Below are 23,878 nucleotides of genomic sequence, written 5' to 3' on the forward strand. Positions count from 1 at the left end.
GTTCCTCCCTGTGTGACAGATTCCAGAAGGTGACCTGGGGAAATGCCGCCTTCCCTTGAGAACTGTCCCTTAAGGCTCCACAAGAATCAATATTACCTCCCATCTCCATAGAGATGCTGAGTAAAGTCACTGGAGTTACAGAATATGGTGTCAGCAAGAAGCATAACAACTCCCCCCCCCCCTCATTTCCATCTTCCGTAGCTGAGGCAATGTACCAGCTCCGTAATGGGTGAATAAATTCATGCTCAGCCCAGACAAAACAAAAGTAATAGTGTGTGTGTGGGGTGCGGGGGGTGACTCTGTGGACTGGGATGTCTTGGGTGGCATTATACCTCTTGAATGATTTTGTTCTCAACTACACGGAGATGCTGGATCCAGCATGAATCTCAAGTGCTGGTTGTGACCTATGTTTCCTAGTTCCCGTTTTGGCCAATTCACAGACTGGCAGCCAATTCCTGAGCTCTTGGCTGGAAAGAGCTCTGGGCTGTTTGTGCCAGAGCCAGGGCCACTTGCACCGCCAGGAGAGATAGGGACACCAGCATTGGGACCATGGTAGCGTGGCCCAGGGACACGGGCTTGGCCTTCCACAGCCGTCCCACCGGCACAAAGCCCCACACCAGCATCCCAGGGGCGTTCCTGGGGCATTCTGGAAGGCGGAGCTGCCAGTAGACAGCTTCCTGACCCCTTTCGGGCCAGGAATGCCCCCCTCCGAAACAGAGTTGCTGCGCCAGCTTTTTGCTGGTGCAGCCTCGCTATTTTCAATGGGGCCAAATTGCTCATTTCCCCAAAATAAAAATTTAAAAGGCTTTTTAAAGCCTTTAAGCTGCCGGGGAACATCTTTGGAGGCACCACGACAGCTACACCGTCCCAGCTGCCAAAAAGCTCAGGAATGGGCTGTTTATCTTGCAGAAAGCAAGTTACCGTCAAGCTTGTTCTAGGTGACCTCTGGATTAAACTACAGCAGTACACTCTAGGTGGTGCTGCCCATAAAGATGGTTCAGCAAATACAACGGATCCAAAATACTGCTACCAGACTGATTAGATTTATTAAATTCAGTCATTGACCAGCATAACAATAAGAAAGCAATCACAATGCTACACAATTGTACAATAGTATAATTAGCAAGCTGTTTCACCCTGCAACAACGATCTCTGTATTCTGGTAGCAATACAGCAAAACTTTGCCACTGTATGTGAGATGGTGGGATTCTTGTCTTCAAGCAGAAAATTCACCATTAAAATGCTATTGTGACTGGAGTGGCTAGTGTATCCAGGGAACCTGGACAGCAGAGGCGAGATTAGGTGATTTCTGAGATCCCTATAAAATTCACAGTTTAGTAAAATATGAACAATTGACTCGATCGCGTTTGCAATGCAGGGGCATAGCCGTGCCTCCACAGGCCAGCGTTGGAATCTTCTACTAAGCAGGGCTAATGGAAAGGCATTAAACTGAGCTCTAGAGAAAGCCCATCGGTATTTAGAGAAGGTGCTAGTTGTTAAATTTGGTGAAGCAGAGATTCCCACCCATGACTTTAGAGGCCTGTATAAGCATAGAAGGAGAGCTGTATCATTCTGCAGCTCAGTGTCAGTAAGGTGTTGATAAACTAGAGTTTTTGCCTTCACACATGAACACATGAAGCTCTCTTATACTGAATCAGACCCTTGGTCCATCAGTATTGTCTACTGTAGTGGCTCTCCAGGGTCTCGGTAGAGGTCTTTCACATCACCTACTTGCCTAGTCCCTTTTAACTGGGGATGCCAGGGATTGAACCTGGAACCTTCTGCATGCCAAGCAGATGCTCTACCACTGAGCCACAGCCCCTCCCCATTTGAACTTCCTCTGGATGTGGCTCCACCTCCCACAGCAGCCATTTTGTGGTGTTAAAAAGCATTTTTAACATTGTTCTAAAAGAGTCATTTTAAAATAGTAAAGCACCATCTAGAGACCGGTGGGACTACAGCCACACAGCCCAACAGTGGTCCAGGTGCCCCAAAAGGCCATGGAACACCAGGGAATGGCACAAGACTCCACCCAGCCAAGGAAGGAGGGTGGAGAGCCCAAGACTGGCCAGTCCCAGGGGAAAAGGATATGAGGGCTTGCAGGGGCTGGGAGGTGCTATTTAAACTCCTGCGGCACAAAACCAAGGAGAACAATGTCGAGATAGCTCCTCTCTCTAGGCCAGTGGCTGTGAAGACAGTGAAGGAAGGAAGGAGGATGGGGACATTAATTCTCTTTGGTGGAGAGGATGCAAGTGAAGAAACCCCCTCCCCATACCCAAGCCAAGTATCTTTCACAAGCCCTCCCTTCGGGCCACTAGCACCAGACCATCTCCTTGCAAGTAAGACTACTCTGCATAAGATGCACTTTTTAAAATGTTCTACGCGGTTGGGTAGGACACAACCAAAGGATCTGGACAACCTGAAATTTAACTGAAAGGGGATGTGAATTACATGACAGGGTGTTAAGTATACAGAATGGGGCTGGGTAGCAAATATTCAACTCCTATTAAGCTACTGTCTAAGTAAGCATTGGGTTGTTGTTGCTGTTTTTTAAATTATGTCTTAAAGGTAAAGGTAGTCCCCTGTGCAAGCACCGGGTCATTACTGACCCATGGGGTGACGTCACATCCCGACGTTTACTAGGCAGACTATGTTTATGGGGTGGTTTGCCATTGCCTTCCCCAGTCAACTACACTTTACCCCAGCAAGCTGGGTACTCATTTTACCAACCTCGGAAGGATGGACAGCTTAGTTAACCTCGAGCTGGCTACCTGAAACTGACTTCTGGCGGGATCAAACTCAGGTCATGAGCAGAGGTTTTGACTGCAGTACTGCAGTTTATTCTGTTTATGCAATAACAAATGCTGATTTCTAGCAGTATGCAGGTAAGGGTTCAAATAATTGCATACCCAGCTCTGTACACTCACTTCCCTCTTACAACCCCCAAGGTATATAAGTAGCAAATCCCAATTCAGTTTCAGGAACATCCTTCAACAATGCATGTCCAGCTGCTTGGTTGGGGAACACAACCTCTTCTTGGTGCTAGCATCACCATATCATTAGATCTTAGCTAGAGTTCAAAGCAACGTGCAGTACTTGTTTTATTCAAAATAAACAAGGCTTATACAGCTATAGCATAGGAATATGAGTCAGATTGCTTTTTTTTTCATCCTTCAAGAGATGTTGGCCATCTACCAGCAGTCTCTTCCTAAATGTCACTACTACCACATGATTCATAACATATTTCCATTCCCCAGTAAGTATTGATCCCCTCTACCTAAGGCAATTTATACACAGAAAAAATTTGTCCACACATTTTACTATTTTATTCTAAACTATCATTAGCTCAAAGTTGCAACAGAAGAGATCAGAAGGCACAATAGCTCATATCAATATTTAAGTATATATAGCTTGGGGAGAGAAGGCAGCATAGTATATAGCCCAATCTCGACAGATCTCAGAAGCTAAGCAGGGTCAGCCCTGGTTAATATTTAGAGGGGAGACCACCAAGGAATAGCAGGGTTGCTAGGTAGAGGAAGGCACTGGCAAACCACCTCTGCTAGTCTCTTGCCTTGAAAACCACATAAGGGGTCGCCATAAGTCCGCTGCAACTTGATGGCACTTTACACATATACATAGAGAGCTTGGAAAAAATAGAGATAATGCAGGCAGAGTTAAAAATACGAACTCCATGAATCAATATAAAGGTAAAGGTAGTCCCCTGTGCAAGCACCAGATCATTACTGCCCCATGGGGTGACGTCACATCCCGACGTTTGCTAGGCAGACTATGTTTGCCTTCCCCAGTCGTCTACACTTTACCCCCAGCATGCTGGGTACTCATTTTACCGACCTCGGAAGGATGGAAGGCTGAGTCAACCTTGAGCCGGCCACCTGAAACCGACTTCCGTCGGGATCGAACTCAGGTCGTGAGCAGAGCTTTTGACTGAAATACTGCAGCTTACCACTCTGCACCACGGGGCTCTCTATCAATTAATATAAATAGCTTAAATTTGATTGGATTGTGGATGGTATCTTTACAGTGTAATATACTGGTGCTGCAGGCTGGCAGACAAGGAAGGGGGCAAGCAAGAACAAGTGGGAGCCGCCACATGCCCCTCTGCATGAGCCAGGCAGGCAGACGCGGCGGGTGGCACTCAGGAAAGGGAAACCGGGAGCAAACGCCACCACGCGCAAACACCCGTGAGAGCAGCAGTTGCATGAGGCAGACAGCGGCCATGCAAGCAGGTGGGCTGGTGAGTGAGAGGCTGGCCAAGCGAGTGAGTGGGCGGGGGGGGGGGGTTGATTCTGCCCCCTGTGAGTCTCCTAGGTACAATAGCAAGGGGCTGTGGCTCAGTGCTGGAGCATCTGCTTGGCATGCAGAAGGTCCCAGGTTCAATCTCCACCATCTCCAGTTGAAAAGGACTAGGCAAGTACCGTATTTTTTGCTCCATAAGATGCACTTTTTTCCGCCTCAAAAGTGAGGGGAAATGTCTGTGCATCTTATGGAGTGAATGCGCGCACAGAGCCGGCTGCGCGCGCTGGGAGGCGGGTGGGGAAAGACGGCTCGCGGCGTTCCAGCACACAGAGCCAGCTGGGCGAGCTGGAACAACGCGAGCCGGCTCTGTGTGCCCCGCTGGGAGGCGGGGGGTGCACAGAGCCGGCTGGGCGCGCTGGAACAACGCGAGCCGGCTCTGTGCGCCCCGCCCCCCTCCCAGCTGGGAAGGGGGGGCACACAGAGCCGGCTGGGTGTGCTGGAACGACGCGAGCCGGCTCTGTGCGCCCCACCCACCTCCCAGCTGGGAGGCGGGGGGGGGCGCACAAAGCCGGCTGGGCGTGCTGGAACGGCGCGAGCCGGCTTTCCCTGCCCCGACGGCCAGCTGGAGGGGGCGTCTTATGGTCAGGTGCGTCTAATGGAGCGAAAAATACGGTAGGTGATGTGAAAGACTTCTGCCTGAGACCCTGGAGAGCTGCTGCTGGTCTGATTAGACAATACTGAATTTGATAGACCAAGGGTCTGGTTCAGTATAAGGCAGCTTCATGATTACCATCATTCTTGAACAAGCAGCCAAAGAGATAAATCATTCATTAGTATGAAGCTTGCATATAACGCAAGCTTACAAAACACCATTAGCAGCCATTTTTCTTCCACTCATGGTTCCTAAGAGCTACTCCATTGCTATAAATCCTCATGTTAGAATTACAGTAAAATAACCAGTTTTATCAGATTAAAGAGAAACATGCAAGAGCCATTGCAATCACAAGCAACCTACAGATTTTTCCCCTACTGTTATATCATGCATCTACAAATTGTATCAGGTTACATTTATACTCACCTGAACTTTACTTCCAACAATCTGCATGCAGTGATCAACGGAGAGTAGTGATAGTAAAAAAAAAGAAGAAGCAAGAATTAGTAAGCTGAAGCATTTCACACAACTAGCAAAGTGCCTAGTAGTTAGTAACTATTAAGGATCTTTAATATTAAGACATATAAAATGTTCATAAATGCAGTCATATCGATAAGCTGTGGAAGCAGAGATTTGGAATGAAATTTTAATGGTATACATTCATATTTCAGTATGAAAAGATGAAGACGCATTGGGGGGTGCTCCACAATTACATCAACAAAACACAAAATCATTTATTGGGCAAGGACTTTAACGTCCACAGCCAAAATTAGGTCCTTCGTATATTGAGAACTGGAGTAGGTTCCCGACTGCTGCAAAAGCCCAAAGACAGAAGTAACTATATTCAATTCAAGAAAATGTTGTGTTAAACGGATGCCTAACTTTTCTGCCTTAAAATTTAGATGAAATAAAATAAATTTGAATGCCGAGTTAAATGTGCTTGTGAAGGTAACATGTTCCAGTACTACATCTCTCTCACCCTTATAATCCCACCTCCTTTCAAACTGGAAATTTGTTCTTAAACCAGTTACAAGACTGAAAGGCACATGTGATTATACTATTGCTTTTCTTTGCATTGGCACCCTAAGACTCGGGCCTTTTATACGAGTCTATTTCCTTCACACACCCACATACTACTTCAGGGCTTTGTTTTCATGCATTTTCCAACCATCAGAGATTACTTCACTCTCTCCACGCATTTTCCCTGCATTTTCTGGATGCTGTTTAGCCAGCATCCAGAAAACGCAGGGAAAATGCACATAAACACGGGGGGAGAACGTGGCACCCTCTGAAGGTCGGAAAATGCATGCATAATCACAACAAAGCCCAAAAGTAGTCGGGGTGGGGGAAACCATGTGAGAAACAGCCATGCATAAAAGGCCTCAGTGAGAGAGAGGAAAAATAAGCATCTTCAATCCAGGGCACCATGTAGAAAAATAGGAAATGGGTAGGGGAAAAGAACATTTTTTTTAAATCAGATGGGGGGCCCAAAGTATTCTGGATGTGGCTGTATTTCAAGAATCAGTATAAGAGGCAGGTGGTTCTAAAAAAAGGAGCTACTGTATATTCATCCTCAGAAAGAATCACCTGTTGGTGCCAGAACACTTTCACCAGCACACTGGGTGAAAGATCCTGGCCGGTTACCATGTTCCTAGTTGGCATGAAGGGTACTGCTAATAAGCATTTGAGGCACTGGCAGTAGGTAAGACAATACACAAAAAAGATCCAATGGTATGGTCCTGATTCTTCACGCTCCCCTCATCCCCCAACAGTTTGATGCATAGAGCATCAGCATCTATGGGCTCTGGCGCTCCAGCACAAAAATGTAACGTTGCGCCTATTATTGCCAGATCCCTCTTCACCATAGGCAGGAGGTTTTTGGGGTGGAGCCTGAGGAGGGTGGGGTTTGAGGACGGGAGGGACTTAAATGCCATACGGTCCAATTGCCAAAGCGGCCATTTTCTCCAGGTGAACTGATCTCTGTTGGCTGGGGATCAGTTGTAATAGAAGGAGATCACCAGCTAGTACCTGGAGGTTGGCAACCCTAATTGCACCACAACTGGGAGCTCTAATGACAGACCTTCTGCCTACTGTCTCTGAAGAGCAGAGCACAGAATCAAATTAATAATTACACTCAACTCTTGCATGGGAAGACAGTTCTATTGCATAAAAGATAGCTGTTCTAATCCTGGAGTCTTAAGATAAGGACTGGGGCTTAGATATCTACCCTACCTCAGGATTTTAAATCTCCCATGTGAAGCAGCCCTGTCGCCAAAACCATGCAGAAAATTAACATACGAGCCACTGTGTCCACGCTGATGCCTAATCCCCACGAAGCCCTGCTAATGCAATTTCCCCTTTTTAAGGGAGAGAAATCACGTAAGTGGGACAACTTGTCATTTGGCACCAAAAAGAGCGTCCCAGCTAGTAGTACACTATTTCCCACGTAAAGTTGTGGCAACAGAACCAATACGTGCAAGCAATTCTGAAATGTATGAACTGGCGCCATTACGTTATATGTTAAATTGTTTATATAGACTACCTCTATTTTTATTTGGGTTGGGTAATGATGTTAAGCGCCCTGAGCCCAGATTACCAGGGCAGGATAAAAATCCAAATAAATAAATAAACAAATAACCAGAATATGTCAAGGTGACAGTGGATTATCCACGTACCTGCATACAATGCAGATTTTCAAAGTAAGAAAAAGAGGGAGAGGAAGATATCATTCTACATGTAAATGAATACTGTTAAATTAGTGCCTTAAGAAAAGGTGGGGGGGAATCACTTCCGGGACTTCAACAGGGTTTTCCTGCTACCCTCAGGCATACAAAAAGCAGCACCAGAAGCTTCGGAATTAGGCATCAAAGTGAGCACTTCAGTTAGTAGAACATTTCCCACACAAAGCTGAGGCAACAGAGCCAGTAGTTGCTTATTTGCCCCTTAAGGTAAAGGTCATCCCCTGTGCAAGCATCAGATCATTACTGACCCATGGGGTGATGTCACATCCTGACGTTTACTAGGCAGACTATGTTTTACGAGGTGGTTTGCCATTGCCTTTCCCAGTCGTCTACACTTTACCCCCAGCAAGCTGGGTACTCGTTTTACCAACCTCAGAAGGATGGACGGCTGAGTCAACCTTGAGCTGGCTACCTGAAACCGACTTCCATCGGTTGCCCCTTAGCCCATGGAGGTCCATTCTCTTTTTGTTGTTGTTTTTTCCAGGCTTACAGTAGCAATCAGCAGCACTGGAAAATTTTGAACGCTTCAGCATCTGAGGTTTCTTTGGGTTTGTAACAGTACCCTGCTTAACAACCCACAGCATGCTGCATCTTGGGGAACTCTATTTTTCATCTTGGGGACATGAAAGTTTCAACCCATCTCAAACAACTGGACATCTACTGACACCCCAGCATTAGTTCTGTTAGCTGGAAGACATAGAAATGCATAGGCCGCAACTCGTTTTCTTGTTAACACGTGCCTGATACAATAACACTTTTGCTGTGTACTAATAAAACCAATTCTCTCTCTCTTCTGTAACTATGCTGCCTCTGAAGCCCTTGTGCAGGGCACTGCAGTTCAAGAAACAGCTGTGATTAGTCTCTGCACATTATCTGATGCATTTCTGCTGTTGGTGCAGTTTCTTTCCAGCTTTCTTTTTTCATCGCCTAAGAATTACTGCAGACTAAGGAGTGTTCCATGGTTAGTTCAAAAAGTTAGTGTCTCATTCACATGCAGCCTATTAGGTAATGAGAAGCAAACTTTCATAGCAAAAGGGAGAGGAAATATTGAGGTCTCTGCGTAACCCTTCAGATAAAATCAGTACATTTACTAGTTAGGTAAAGGTAGTCTCCTCTGAAAGCACTGGGTCGTTACTGATCCATGGGGTGACGTCAGATCACAACGTTTACTAGGCAGACTATGTTTACAGGGTGGTCTGCTATTGCCTTCCGCAGTCATCTACACTTTACCCCCAAACAAGTTGGATACTCATTTTACTGACTTTGGAAGGATAGAAGGTTGAGTCAACCTTGAGCCGGCTACCTGAAACCAACTTCCATTTGGCAGTTACATCAGGTCTAATCTACCAATACAAAACAGAACAATACTCGGGGGCTTTTGGTTTGAGTGTTCAACAATATGCCACATGGAGATAGACTAACATGGCTACCCATCGTGATCTGTCACTAACAGTAGAAAAGAGCAAGAGTCCAGTAGCACCTTAAAGACTAACAAAATTTCTGGCAGGGTATGAGCTCCCTGCCAGAAATTTTGTTAGTCTTTAAGGTGCTACTGGACTCTTGCTCTTTTCTACTGTTAATATGCCACATGAACAATAAAATATTTGACAGTGGGTAGCCGTGTTAGTCTGTCTGCAGTAGTAGAAAAGAGAAAGAGACATCAGAAACCATAATATTCAAAAACCAGTGGGAGAACATTTCAACCTTCCAGGACATTCTGTTGCAGATTTAAGAGTAGCAGTTCTCTTACAAAGGAATTTCAAAGGGAGATTGGAAAGAGAAACTGCTGAATTACAGTTGATATTCAAACTAAAGACAATGCATTTACCTGGGCTGAATAAAGACCTTGCATTCATGGCTCATTACCAATGCTGATTTCTCCACACCCATCACTCCCCTGGACATCACATACCACACCTAATCCCATCACGCCTGCTATTCACATTTACATACTAATGCTTGTCTGAATTCACTCTCCTCTACTTAAAGACAGATGGATTCACATTCTAGCTGTATCTGAAGACATGAGCTGTGGCTCACGAAAGCTCATACCCTGCCAGAAAATATTTTTGTTAGTCTTTAAGGTGCTACTGGACTCTTGCTCTTTTCTACTAATAAAATATTTGATTAACTTACCCAAGTGTATACCATAACTATATCCTAGCCTGTTTTATACTAACGACTCTCTATGATAAAACTACGTTGGTAGATTGTGGCTTGTCCAGCTTCATGGCCAGCAATTAAAACCCATGCATTCCCAGACTCAATCGATTCATTGTATCATACTCGCTTGTATATTATTTACTACGTTACTATATTAGACTACATTACTACATTAGACCGTTGCCATTCGTAGATTTGTGAGTCGTGATTTCATGCATTCACAGCCCGATCACATGATGTGATCTTCAGTCTGTTTTTACTTCCCCTATGCCTGCATCACAATCATTACATTGCTATTTTTTTTCCATTAAATTTGGTTCTGGGAGGCAGCAGACCCCGGACCTCCCAGTATTCATGAATTTTGACATTCATGGTGATCCCGGAAACAGATCCTCTGTGAATGGCAAAGGTCTACTATATTGAGGGGAATAAAGCAAGGCAGTGTATTAGTGACTGTTATCAATACAGCTATGTTCATGCTTTTAAAGCACAATTTAAAATAATGAATTTCTTTTCCAACCCAGCTGTCATATGAACTACAAAGCATACCTCACCAATTTATTTAAAAGTTGTTTACATTTTCCTTTTCCCAAAATAACTGCTTTCTAAAAACAATTAAAGAGGAAAGCTTTACATTACCCTAATCGATAATACTTGTAACCCAGAAAAATATTAAATCACTCTATAGTCCTAGACTTTGTTTTCAATGAAGGTGTGTACTGCATTACAGTGAACGAGATACAGTGTTACAACTCTTTTTAAACTCTTTTTTTATAAGACATGCATGAAATCCATGTGTGTATTTAATAAAGCACAGCCAGTGCGCTATAGAGTCGCTCATATGACAATTAAATGATCAACAAGTGAATCCTGCTATTGCACATAAAAGTAGTCATGTGAGTTTTAAGTATGATAATGTGCACTGTTTACATGTTCTGAACTACTGCATGCATTTAGGGCCTATTCTACATAATCTCTTCTCCATTCCACATTTATAAACAAACTGGGCAACCCGCTAACATAATCTCATTTACTATTTGGTCTTAATATAACACATGATTATTCATGTACCGTTATCTACATTTTGCACTCAGATGTTGTTATGTAGAATGATTATGTTTCTGCCTTTAGGTATTTTGAAAAATAATTCTGAATATGCAAGCTTGTGTTTCCCAAAGCACTTTGCTATGAACAATAGCTTGGGTACAAAAATTAGGGAAAGATTCATTGGAATTTCAAAGTAAAACACTGTGCATCATGTAATTCTACCCAAATTGGGTTAGTGGTAAATTTCACTTATCACTTGAAACATATTTCTGCCCTTGGATACCAAGACAAGCTAGAAAACATACAGCAACTTTTTCTGGGAGTGACAGAACATGTGGCTTATGCCGACATTCAACAGTAGTTTGAACATGACTACTGTAACAGCCACAAGTGCAAAGGTACTGAAGGTAAACTGCATAGGGCAGGGGTGTCAAACACAATTGTTACAAGGGCCATATATGACATAAATGCTACGTGGTCAGGCCAGGCCAGGCCTCGCCAGCCCAGATCAAGAGTGGGGGGGCGGGCTGCCTCAGCTAGCTAGCGGGCCGGATAAGAGCTCTCACGGGGCAGGATCCGGCCCCCGGGCCTTATGTTTGACACCCCTGGCATAGGGTATTTTCCCAGCCATCACTAGAAATTGTTACACCAAAAAATCTAAAAACCATTCCCATTTTTCACTTTAAAAAAGGGTAATTTAAAGAAATCACAAGTGGATTTTTCCACAAGGCTACACATTGGGTTAAAGCTGAAATACTTTTTCTAAGCACTTTGAAGTAGTAGTACCTATATCGCTCACTTTTAAGTAAACGTATTTGAAAGGCAGAAAAGTCAGTATGCTTATGAGTGTGAGGGATATTTAAATAACTCTCTAGGACAGCTGACATATCCTGCCTAATACTAAAGGCTAAAATTTAGGAACCCTGATTATGTCCAAGCTTCTGCAAAGCCGGCGGTTACTTTGCGAGTCTGAGAAGTAGAACTCATTGCCAGCAATCCAGACAGCCACACCACTTGCTTAAGCTGTTGAAGCCTAGATCTTCAGGTATTTTGTCACTTGTTACTATTTCTGCAGCTCAGACTCACTGGTCAGAATTCAAAGGGCCTTTTCAACCTGGGAAAGGGCTTCTGCGTGGGCAACACAGCTTCTCACTAAACAGCAACTGCTTACTGCAACAAAGGATTCTGTGAAATTGGCATGATGCAGCCAAGACACAAGGGCGATACGATAAAATTATTGCAGAACGAAAATGCCCATTTTGTCTCGATCAAATAGACTCCCTAGCCCACATTGTTTCAGCGTGTCCACAAAATAATATTGCATGAAATAAATATATCCCTCCCTGGATAAAACAGCTAAAGACACTTTCTGAGAAGTGGATACTGCGTTATCGGCTGTCAAATAGATTGGTCAATTGCGTGGGAGATGTGGTAACTTTTCTCTTTATAGTGTCAAGGAAAAATTAAATTTCATCTCCCCTTTTTAAAGTGTGAAGTGGTTGATGGATAGCCAGTGGCTGTTAAATCTAGGGAAAGGATTCTGTGAAGTAATCCTACATTTCAGGAACACCTTGACAGGTAGAATGGCGATGAAATTATCTGTGAAGTCACAACACAGTTTTTAGAACCAAGGTTGTTCAGTGATCCTAGCCTTTAGTTTCAATGATACTGAGTCTGGGATATCGGATGGAATAGCTAATAATTAGGATACTTGTATGCCTTGTTTTAAGAGTGCCATCAGCCTCTCCACATCTGTGCCATTAACTGTGCAAGAGACACTGAAAAGCTATGATGATTATTCTGGAGCAGAGGATTTAAGATACTTATTGGTTTACAGTAAAGGCAGCATCATGTTTCAGATTACCAAGCAGTTGTGCGATATGTAATACATTCTAATTAAGGTTTTTAGCCATCTTTGAAGGCATTTTAAAGGATTTTGTGAAGGAAGCTTTGTAAGCACTCTAGGAAGGGCAAATTGAAGCAGAAGTCTGAAGATTCAAGTTGAAAACTGCAGATGATGCTAAGCATATTAGTTCGACCCATCTTAGGGGGAAAAAAGGTTTCCTACTTACAGATTTGGCAGTTGCAGAAATGTACTGGACAACCATCTCACGTTTTGTGGTCAAGTCCTTATTTCGTAAAGGAGCTTTCCGTTCCTCATTCAGGTTCATGTCTTCCTGTAAATAAATAGGCACAACACTGCCATGACTGAATTATTACTTCATAGTTTTAGTTAAACTTCATGGCTACAAACAAGAAGATTTGCTCAGCATTTAAGGAAGAGCAGGATGACTGGTTACTCCAGAAAAGTTATTATACTTCATTATCATGAACCATCAATTTATAGGACTACCTCTAAAGCAAAAACACTTTTATTCAGCCAGGACACTTCCCACCTATCCCCTTACTCAGAACTGAGCAACGGAAGTAGCAGATATTATCCTCATGTGAACAACGTACATGCTAGCATATGAAAGTAGTTCAGTAGAACCTCTATCTGTGACCCTGGAGAACTGCTGCCAGTCAGAATAGACAATACCAATCTTACTAGTCTGTCAGTATAGGACAGCATCATGTGTTCACTTATTTGCATTCCAATCACATGGAATATGCAAGTAGGCTAAGAGACAAAGATCAACATTTTCCCCACTTAGAGGGTCAAAAGGTCTCATGTTTAAAGACATTCAGTAACTTCTTTTCATAAGTATGAAGCCTCAGATTACTTTTCAGAAGTCTAAGAGTTCCACAAAGTCACTAATTAAGTTCCATGGCAGTAGATTTGCCAGGTCCCTCTTCGCTACCGGCAGGAGGTTTTGGGGGGGACCCTGAGGAGGGCAGGGTTTGGGGAGGGACTTCAATGCTATAGAGTCCAATTGCCAAAGCGGCCATTTTCTCCTGGTGAACTGATCTCTATTGGCTGGAGATCTGTTGTAATAGCAGGATATCTCCTGCTAGTACCTGAAGGTTGGCAACCCTACATGGCAGTCTTTTTGAAATGGCACTCACCACTCTCTCTTAAAATTCAAAAGGGACCCGCGGGTACAAAGAAGTTGGGGACCCCTGCCCTATACTGTAGAAATCTCTGCTTCAGGGGGGCTGTCACATCCTTCCCTTTTGACCTTTAGAAACTTGTGAAAATGATTCTATTCTGGAGAGCATGTGGAGTTTTCATGCCACAAAATCGCTTCAATCTGTATTGCGAACTGCTGATTTTATGACTGAACACTGTTTTTGTTATTGCTTTTATTTTACTGTAGCTTTAAATACTTTAGGTTTTTTAAATCCATTATCATAATGAAGGAGACACCTTTAAATATTTTTTCAGCAGCATTTCCAAAGCAACTGTTACATGCTTTCTAACCCTCCACCTGACCAAATTCACATACAACCCAGATCTATGCCCCCCATTCACTAATCAGCATCTGCAGTTGCTCCAGTGAGTGATACTTTGAAGTAAGACATAATAAGCAAACTAATAACACAAAAGTCTCAATTTAAATAGTTTAGATCCTCCACCAAAAAACCTTACCATCATCTTTTCAAATAGGTCCATAACTTCTTTCTCCGATAAATTCATGCAACGCTCATCGAACAACGGCTGAGCCGCTGGCAATTCGTTGATGGAGGCTGGTGTGTCAATGGGATGCTGAATGAGAAGTTTCTCCTTTTTGACACCCGATTTCCTAAAACTGGTTATTCTATCACGCTGAGGGGGGAAAATACAGAATGTTTTAAGAGTTAACACATAAGGGAACTCACATTCTCATTACACCACATGCCAATAACACACAAATCATGCCACAAAGGTAAATAAGCCATTCCACTACAATTCTGAGACTGTACTGCAAATTCTTTATTTTGCCCAAGCACCGTATTTGCCCCACTTAATACTACAAACTTTTAACATGTAATTACAATCTACAAATGATGCCTAATTTAAATACACCATTAACAAACAATGATATGTTTAGGTCTCCTTTACCTGTGACTGAGTCTATGTTTACTCTGTGGAGTACCCAGATTCTGCATTAAGATAATTTATTTATATCTTAAGCCAAGAAAAGCACAGTTCTGTAATTTTACATAAATTATGGAAATTATGCAAATATGCTTGTTTTGCATACATTTATTGCAGAGCTAGCCATTAGAAAGAACACAAGGAGACACTACAGATTTAATCAGTTACAGTCTGCACCCTTTCAAGAATACCTTATTTTAAAAAAAAACTAAATAAAAATTAGGATTATGGACAGATGCTCAGTTTGCCCTCAATACAAAACTCCATGCTTCGGTAGTATGTTCACAAACGTAAAATGTACACACAGCCCTGACTATATATATCATAAATTAGAAACACCATTCAATTCTCCTCAAGGCTACAGATTGTTCAACTAGAGATATTAACTAGACAGATCCAAAAATGGATTAGATAATGTTCCTCAGGAGAGGCTCTGGTCAGGACACTGGAAAACTCAAACCTACAATTAAGTACAGTCTCTTCATTAGTTCATTTTCAAACACACACGTTAGCATTTATATTGCACCCAAACAGCCCTTTCGTAGGTTTAACAGGCATTAGTGGAAGACAATATTAAGGTCAGTAATGCAAGTATCATGATTTAGTCAATTCTGCATCTTTCAGTAACGCATGCATGCTTGCGTATTAGTAGAAAAGAGCAGTCTACTCCTACTTCTGCTGAAAGCAGCCTAAATACCAAAGACCTGGAGAATAAAGGGCTACTGGATGAAAGAGCAGCATAACCACCTAATGGAGGTTATATTGGAGTTCCAAGCCCACACAGAAAGAGTGTAGAATTGGAGGTATGTCCAGCTTCTTAAAATGAAATCGATATTTCTAATAGCCATTAAACTGGATTTTTTTTAAAAGGCTGTAATCTTAAAAGTAGTCCTTAGAGACAAACTTTATTTCAGGTGATTTTAGAATATAGGTGGCCAGTTTGTGGCATACAAAGTTCGGTGACACACTGCAATAGGAACCAGAGAGCTGATGGCCAAAATGCAGCACAGAAATCGCCCAGTAGTCTTACGTCCCTTTACCTCACTGCTCTCCAGTTTAGCAATCCAGACATAACACACCACCAAGGCACGGAGGGCTAGTACTCTTTTTTACATTAGTATTCTTCTTCACACAATGCATAGTTATTGTGGAACTCCCTGCCCCAGGATATGGTGACGGTGGCCAACCTGGAAGACTTTAAGAGGGGAGTGGACATGCTCATGGAGGAGAGGGTTATCCATGGCTACTAGTAAAAATGGATACTAGTCATGAGGCAGACCTATTCTCTCCAGGATCAGAGGAGCATGCCTGTTATACTAGGTGCTGTGAAACACAGGTTAGACAATGCTGCTGCAGTTGTCTTGTTTGTGGGCCTCATAGAGGCACCTGGTTGGCCACTGTGTGAACAGACTGCTGGACTTGATGGGCCTTTGTCTGATCCAGCATGGCCTTTTTTATGTTCTTATTTACTTTGGACTTGGTCTGTGGTGTGTGTGTGTAAAGTGCCGTCAAGTCACAGCCAACTCATGGCGACCCCTTATGGGGTTTTTCAAGGCAAGAGACTAACAGAGGTGGTTTGCCAGTGCCTTCCTCTGTATAGCAACCCTGGACTTCCTAGGTGGTCTCCCAACCAAATACTAACCAGGGCTGACCCTGCTTAGCTTCTGAGATCTGATGAGATCAGGCTAGCCTGGGCCATCCAGGTCAGGGCTGGTCAAAAGGTACACTTGCCAAAAAAAACTAGCTGCCACTGTTCTCAAGCTCCTCACTGCTTAGTTTCACCAAGCCCTATGAGGAAAGGCTGAGGGAGCTGGGAATGTTTAGTCTGGAGAAGAGGAGGTTGAGGGGGGACATGATTGCTCTCTTTAAGTATTTCAAGGGCTGCAACCTAAAGGAGGGCAGGGAGCTGTTCCTGTTGGTAGAAGAAGATATGACTCGCAATAATGGGTTTAAATTGAGGGTGGAAAGGTACCTGCTGGATATGGGGGGGGGGAATTGTACAGTAAGAGTTGTTCGACAGTGGAATCAGCTACCTAGGGAGGTGGTGAGATTCCCCTCACTGGCAGTCTTTAAGCAGAGGTTGGACAAACACTAGCCAGGGATGCTCCTGCATTGAGCAGGGGGTTGGACTAGATGGCCTGTATGGCCCCTTCCAACTCTATGATTCTATTACTTAAGAAAAACAACTCTCCCTAGAGTAACATCCAAGGGTTTACGACAGTACCTGAATTTTTCTTTTTTTCTTTTAAAAACATGTCCTAACTTTCCACATATGACTGTTTGGCTATATTGAAGAAGAGTGAGACATGAAGGGAAAAAGTCTTTTAAACAAGGGAAAAAATAGGAAATCAGCTTTTCTAGGATGGGAAGCTAAGAATCAGCCAGTTGAGCATTTCATACCCTTCATGTTTCACTGCCTAGTTTCTTTACATTTTATTTGTTTGTTTTTTAATTTATTAGTTAATTTTCTAGCCCGCCCTCCCCGGCCAGGATCAGGATCAGGGCGGATAATAACAAGCAGCATGCAATTACAAGTAGCATGCACGAGAGATAAATACAAACTCAGCACATGGGAATCTTACCACATCATCTGCCAAGGTTTTTATCTGAAGGTTCTATTCAAATCAAGAAAAGAAAAGGCATGTTACTCGGCACTTTTTTTTAAAAAGTGCTTTTCTCATACAATTTAAAAGCTTGTAACAATTCTGTTTTCAACGATAAAATAACCAACAGTCTTGTTAGACTTCGCACATTTAAAACCAAAGAGCATTTGCTTCTAGATCACCTTCACTAGGATATTTATCACCATTAGCAAGCAAGAGCGGCCTGCCTAAACAGAACAAAGAGGGTAAGAGCTTGGACAGGCAGGAGGGAAAAAAATACAAACCAATCAGAGAACAAAGAATATATTAAATAAGTTATAATGTAAAATCTTTCTGAAATTCAACACCAAAGAAATCTGTTTTGGCAAAGAAATAGGCTTTGCGTAAATAAACTGCTTCTCTTGCATTGTAGTTTAAACTATGAAGAAAATTTCTAAACTAAAGTGATACCCAAAATCCATTTTGAGTTACTAAGAGTAGGGTTCCGGACAGTCCCTGTTAAGAAAAGGGACATCATCCGACATTTTGTTAACATGTTAATAGGAGCTGCTGGAGGAGGGTGTGATTTGGATCAGGGCCATGGGGGTGGGGTTGTTGAGGGCTTCCCAATGCTAGTAGCTCCCCTCAGTTTGCCCCATCGTGCGTGGACTTGTATAGTGCCTCCAGTGGGACATACAGCACTATCGGTGTGGGCCAGTAACAGTGGGGAAACTATCCAGGGGTAAGGCTTTAAAAAAATAATAATAATGAAACGCCATACTTCCACACTGCAGTCTGATCCATAATTGAGTCCCTTCCTTCCCCATTGCTATTAGCATTTTTGAAAGGCACAGGTTTCTGCCGTCACATTCCCTTTGGCCCTTCAACGCTTCAACTAAGGAACTTTCTATTTGACTTGATAGTGAGAGGCAACGCAGGAAGTGGGTTAGCCTTCATTTGCCTCTCACTCTTTATCCTTCCTGGCAGAACCATATTTTATAATTGGACAGCTGGTCCAGCTTAAAATGCAAGTGAAAACAAAGTGTTCTGGAAAGCCAACCACTTGACTTGACAAGATAAAGGAAGATTAAGACCTGATGAGTAACCCCTTACCTGGTACCTGACACACTGAATCCCTTTAACAACATGACACAGCACTGTATTTATGCATACATCCCATGTTTTATCACAGGGATAAAACAGGCAATTGTTGCTTAAGTGACTATCACATTATATTGATAGTTGAAACATTACCTTGAAAAGCCACTGTGGACTGAAAGGGAAGTCTTTCAAATTTAGCATATTCTATGAGAGGTACTTAATCACCCAAAAAATTACTTTGAGCATAGCAAATGCCTCTACCCCTCTCTATGCCATATGACAAATGTGGTTTTTTAAACTTCACTCAATTCCAAAAGCAGTTTGTCATGCAGAATAGTTACTCTTGGAGAAAACCAAGGTTAAAAAATACCCTTAGGCACAATCATTTGAATCCAAGCCAAAAAAAGGTATCGAGCACTCCAATGTCCAATTCTCTCACAATTCTATTTAAGACATATATACATGACAGGAATGGATAATGATTGACATGTTTTGGAGCTATAGTCTCTTCTTCTATACTGTACAGATCCTGAGTACACAATCTTTAAAAAAATGATACTTTTCACATGACAGTTCCTTTCTGAATAAAGCCTGGTCTATGCCAAGCAGTTGTGCCATGATGGCCAGACTGCTGAATTACAACTAATAATGAAGCTCAAGACAATGCATTCTCCTGGATTGAATAGGGATCAGGGATTCCTATCTCATTACCAATGCTAATTTCTCCACGACTACTATCCCTCTACATATCACACCTAATCCAATCACACCTGCTAAAGTAATTTACTTGCTCTTGATATTTATATCGACATTGTGTCGATAATTCACTCTTCACTACTTAAGGACAGATGGACTCACATTCTAGTTGTGCCTGAAGAAGTGAGCTGTGACTCACAAAAGCTCATACCCTGCCAGAATTTTTGTTAATCTTTAATGTGCTACTGGACTGTTGCTCTTTCCTACTGCTATTGACAGACTCCGACTCCAAACGCTCAACACGGGGGGGGGGGGGGTGGAGAGAGAAGTGGGAATCTACATAAGGCTATTAAGTTTAAGATTACCTAACTGCACTACTGATTCTAAAGCTGCAGTCTTAAGCACCTTTACCAGCAAGCCACATCCACTGAAGTTAGATTTACTTTTGAGTATACACATTTAGGATTGGCCTAGCTATTAACACAAACAATATGCTTTGCACACTGCTTGAAAGTATAAGTAAACTGATGCCTCGCTTTAAAGCCCACAGCAAACAAGAGAAAAAGCTATTACAATACAACTTGCATTTCCTTTCTTTCAACTATGACTGATTAACTTCTCAAGTGACAGAAGAACAAGTCTTTAGTGTTCAATCAATGTTGCCATGTGAAAGCATACATAATTCAAGCTGTAACCAGTCAATTATAGTAGCTAGTGTCCCTGAAGTATGACTTATACTGAAGTTGAGCTCCATTAACAGTCTGAACTCTAATCTTGCTCTAATTGCAGTACAGATGCAGAACTTTTGTCTGAAATTCACTTTTCAAAGGCTGAAAGAAAACATACCGTAATACCTTTTAAACTCAAGTCTTCAGGAAACTGAAGATTTTTGTATACTCAAAAATCCCGATAAGCACATGGTTCATTTCTCTGTGGAGCACACTTGCCCCAAAAACTAAAAAATTGCAATCGGAATAGAAATCACAACAACTTCAGAACTGTTCAGTACAGGAAAAAAATTCCTATCCATAACAACCCATGCATTTCCCAGATTCCCCCCCAATTTTGAAATAAAAAGGTGGGGGAGAGAAGAGCGCAGCCATGCAGTCATTTTCATTTTTTTCTACTAGCCTTTGTTTCAATTTTGAAGGGTACTTTTTATTCCTAAAATTTGTTGCGTTCACGAAAGCACCTTGTGATGAATATATTTTTTAAAACATACATTGCTACAGCACTAACCAGTAAACCACTGAATGCCAACCCACACACAAGAGCTTTTTTAAAAAATTTGAATGATGTTAAATGTAGTGGCTTTGGACTCTGTCATGTGGGATTAACTCCAGCTGCCCACTAGGAGTCTCCAGAGGACAAACAACTGTGTAATGCACCATGAAAAACATGACACAGCATAGAGTAGGGCAGTATTTCTGAGCCAACCACACCCACAACTCCTAAGAAGAATGCACTCATGCCAAGCCACAAGAATATGTTTGTGGGAGGACACAACTGTATACAAAGCACCAAAGAGCATATTTAGTACATCCACTGGCCATGTAACTGGTAAGACCTCAAATTGCCTAATTATACTTTCGCGATACAACATAAGTTTGTAACTAGAGTAACGTGATGCTGGTGGCTGCTACTCTGCCTGTACTAAACAATATGAGGTCTGATGAGCAGACTGAAATCACTACAACATATATGTTACATAAGCAATATATAGTGTATCCTAACCCTACATGTTACCACAATCACAGGGGAATAATCACATGCAAATACTCTTCCATGGGGACAAAAAGATTATGAGCAATGATTGTATCACTGGAAGTATGAAACAAGTAGCCTATCACTGAATAGGCTGCATTCCCTATATGAATAAGATGGTCATCTCAAAATACACCTTTGTATTTTGTTAAATAAGTTAACAAAAGAGCCTTTTGTTAAATATTCGCAAACTTTTACGACTTAAAACAAAGGCAATTCTGCATGCCACAGAAGGCTGAACTGCCAACTTCTGGACAGTTTATGCAAGCTAACACATGCTAAAATTGCATCCTCTGAGTACATCCAGATGACCAAGATCTGTCCCCACACACATACACACAGGTATGTACTAAAACTAGGGTGGCCAACCTCCAGATACTAGCTGGAGATCTCCTATTACAACTGCTCTCCAGCCGATGGAGATCACCTGGAGAAAATGGCCACTTTGGCAATTGGACTCTATGGCATTCAAGTCCTTCCCCTCCCCAAGCCCTGCCCTCCTCAGGCTCCATCCCAAAAATCTCCAGGTATTTCCCAACCTGGAGCTGGAAACCCTAACGAGAACACAAATCTCAAAACAAAGACACAATAGTGGCAGAAGAATCAATGCAATCTGGCAACAAAGTAAGCTTCTCAGAGCATCTGCAAACTCAAAAGGAAAGCATATGGCCTCTTCCATCTTTTCCTCCACAGAATGCAGAGGGTATTGTATGTTTGAGTGTTCCTCCACATACAAAATTTAACACAGAGAACTAGGCCAGAATCCTTTCTTCTGATAAACTATCTATATATGTGTGTTGTTGTTGTTGTTTTTTGGGGGGTTAGGGAGGTATTCTAACATGTCAGGTACTACCTCCATTCTGAAGCAGATTAATTCTAGATTATACTGTATCGTTCTTCATTATGTAAATGAGCCCTAAGATTGGGCCTGAAGGTATGACTACGTTTTCAGGAAAAACTGACTATGAACAGATTGCTGCAATTTATCAGTGCAATTTATTTGGCAACCAAAATGATCAAGCAGCACTTTTCCAATGAAGAAAAGCTAAAGCATCTGGGACTTTTTAGTCTAGAAAAAAATGACTAAGAGGGAACATGACAGAGGTTTATACAATTATGCATGGAGTGGAGAAATACTCCCACAATACTAGAACACAGAGGTAATCAATGAGGTACTTGTGCAATAGACTCAGGACAGACAAAAAGAAATATTTCTTTGCCCGACAAGTAATCAAATTGTATAATTCACTGCTAGTAGATGGCTACGAACATAGATGACTTGTAAGAGGGGGTTAGACAGATTCATGGAGGGCAGAACAAATCAACAGTGACTAGCCATGGTGACTAAAGGGAACTTCTAGATACAGAGGCAGTAAATCTGAATCCCAGAGATGGGAGGCGGGATCAAGGAAGGCCTTGGCCTGTATGCCCTGTTTGCTGGTTGTCCAGAACAACTGGTTGGCTCCTATGTGAAACAAGATGCTGGACTGGATTGACCCCTGATCTGATCCAGCATCTTTTAAATCTACTATTGGCCACAGACTAGTTACATTAGCATGACTCAAATGCAACCACCAGGGACTTTTGATGCAGCCACCAAGTTTCCAATTTACTCTACTAGTTTGTACAAATACAACTCCGAGGAAGCTACAGCAGCAGCAGCTATCACGCACGTTTCGAAGCTCCACTACTGACAACAGTTGAAGACCAGTTTAAAAATCTCTTAGCTAAAACAGACAGCTGCCAGACCAAATTTATAAGATTTTTTTTCTAGGTTTAAAACATGCAACATTTCTAATAATTAAATTAGAATACCAAAAATTGGATGCATTTCCTAAAAAATATTTTCCCTCCACATGGTTGTAGAGGTCTGATCCAAGCTATAAGATTCAAACTGACAGATGTCAACACAAACATTTGAGCAACTAAATGCAAACTACTTTAAGAGCATTAGAGAACAATTATAGGTAACCTCCACAGATTATGTTTTTAAAGGCATAATTAGAAAAATCTGCTTGTTTTAAAAATAAAACAATTTATTAAAGAGTAAAAAAAATAGAGATCACCAAACAAAATCAACCTAATTTAGTCATCTGACATAAAATTTATTCTGCAGATTTTTACCTTGATCTAGCATCTTGCCTAATTCATTATACTTATTTCTACTTTAAATAGATGCTAGTTTTACTTCTTCTTTTTTAGTGGTCCCTGTATTAAAGTCAAGGTGTGGCAGCACCAGTATCAGTACATCAATGAGTTTTTACATTAGCAACCTTTGACTGCATTCAGATGATTAAACATACCATTTTTTGTTCTGTTTTAAAGAAACATAGGCAATCCTTTGGCTAGTATCCTCCCTCCTACTACGTACCCAATGCAGAAATTTATTTTTTCCCCATTTGGCATAATCTACAGTTTGTTGAATCCTCTAAACTGGACTAAAAAACCGGCAGGATCTGATAGGCAAGAGAAGAAAATTGTCCCTTTCATCCAAGTCAGAAACCACAAACTGTAGTTTCTTCAAAATCAGAAAGCTTCTGAACTGTGTATCTGCATGCAAGGGGAAGGAGTACAAGGACTTATAAGGCTTGTTCCTGGACTTGAAAAAAATGGTTTGTTCAGTCATATGAATGGAGCATAAATCTACAGCCAAATATCTAAAGTTATGCATCACATAGTAACCATCAATTATAGTACTATATAATGAATATGTATTTGGGAAACTTCACTAATCTTACAACCGTTTGTCATCTTCCTCCCAAATTTGGCTAGGGCAGTATAATTAGCTCCAGTGTTATGAGATTACTGAGCTTCAACCATCTGTGTTCACAGTGTGATATGCTCATGCCAACTTTGC

At 42.1% G+C, this 23,878-nt stretch overlaps 1 protein-coding gene across 1 annotated transcript in view; it reads right to left on the reverse strand.

The window, feature by feature from the left end:
* DIAPH2 (diaphanous related formin 2) overlaps positions 1-23,878 on the reverse strand; it is a 421,870-nt gene that overhangs the window by 382,849 nt on the left and 15,143 nt on the right. Inside the window, exons 2-5 of the mRNA XM_056859236.1 lie at positions 17,461-17,493; positions 14,390-14,566; positions 12,933-13,037; positions 5,336-5,356 (exon numbers count right to left, since the gene is read on the reverse strand). Coding sequence (XP_056715214.1) covers positions 5,336-5,356; positions 12,933-13,037; positions 14,390-14,566; positions 17,461-17,493 — 336 coding nt within the window. The remainder of the gene's footprint in view (positions 1-5,335; positions 5,357-12,932; positions 13,038-14,389; positions 14,567-17,460; positions 17,494-23,878) is intronic.

This window comes from Euleptes europaea, chromosome 13, assembly GCF_029931775.1.
Source record: "Euleptes europaea isolate rEulEur1 chromosome 13, rEulEur1.hap1, whole genome shotgun sequence".
Taxonomy (NCBI): domain Eukaryota; kingdom Metazoa; phylum Chordata; class Lepidosauria; order Squamata; family Sphaerodactylidae; genus Euleptes; species Euleptes europaea.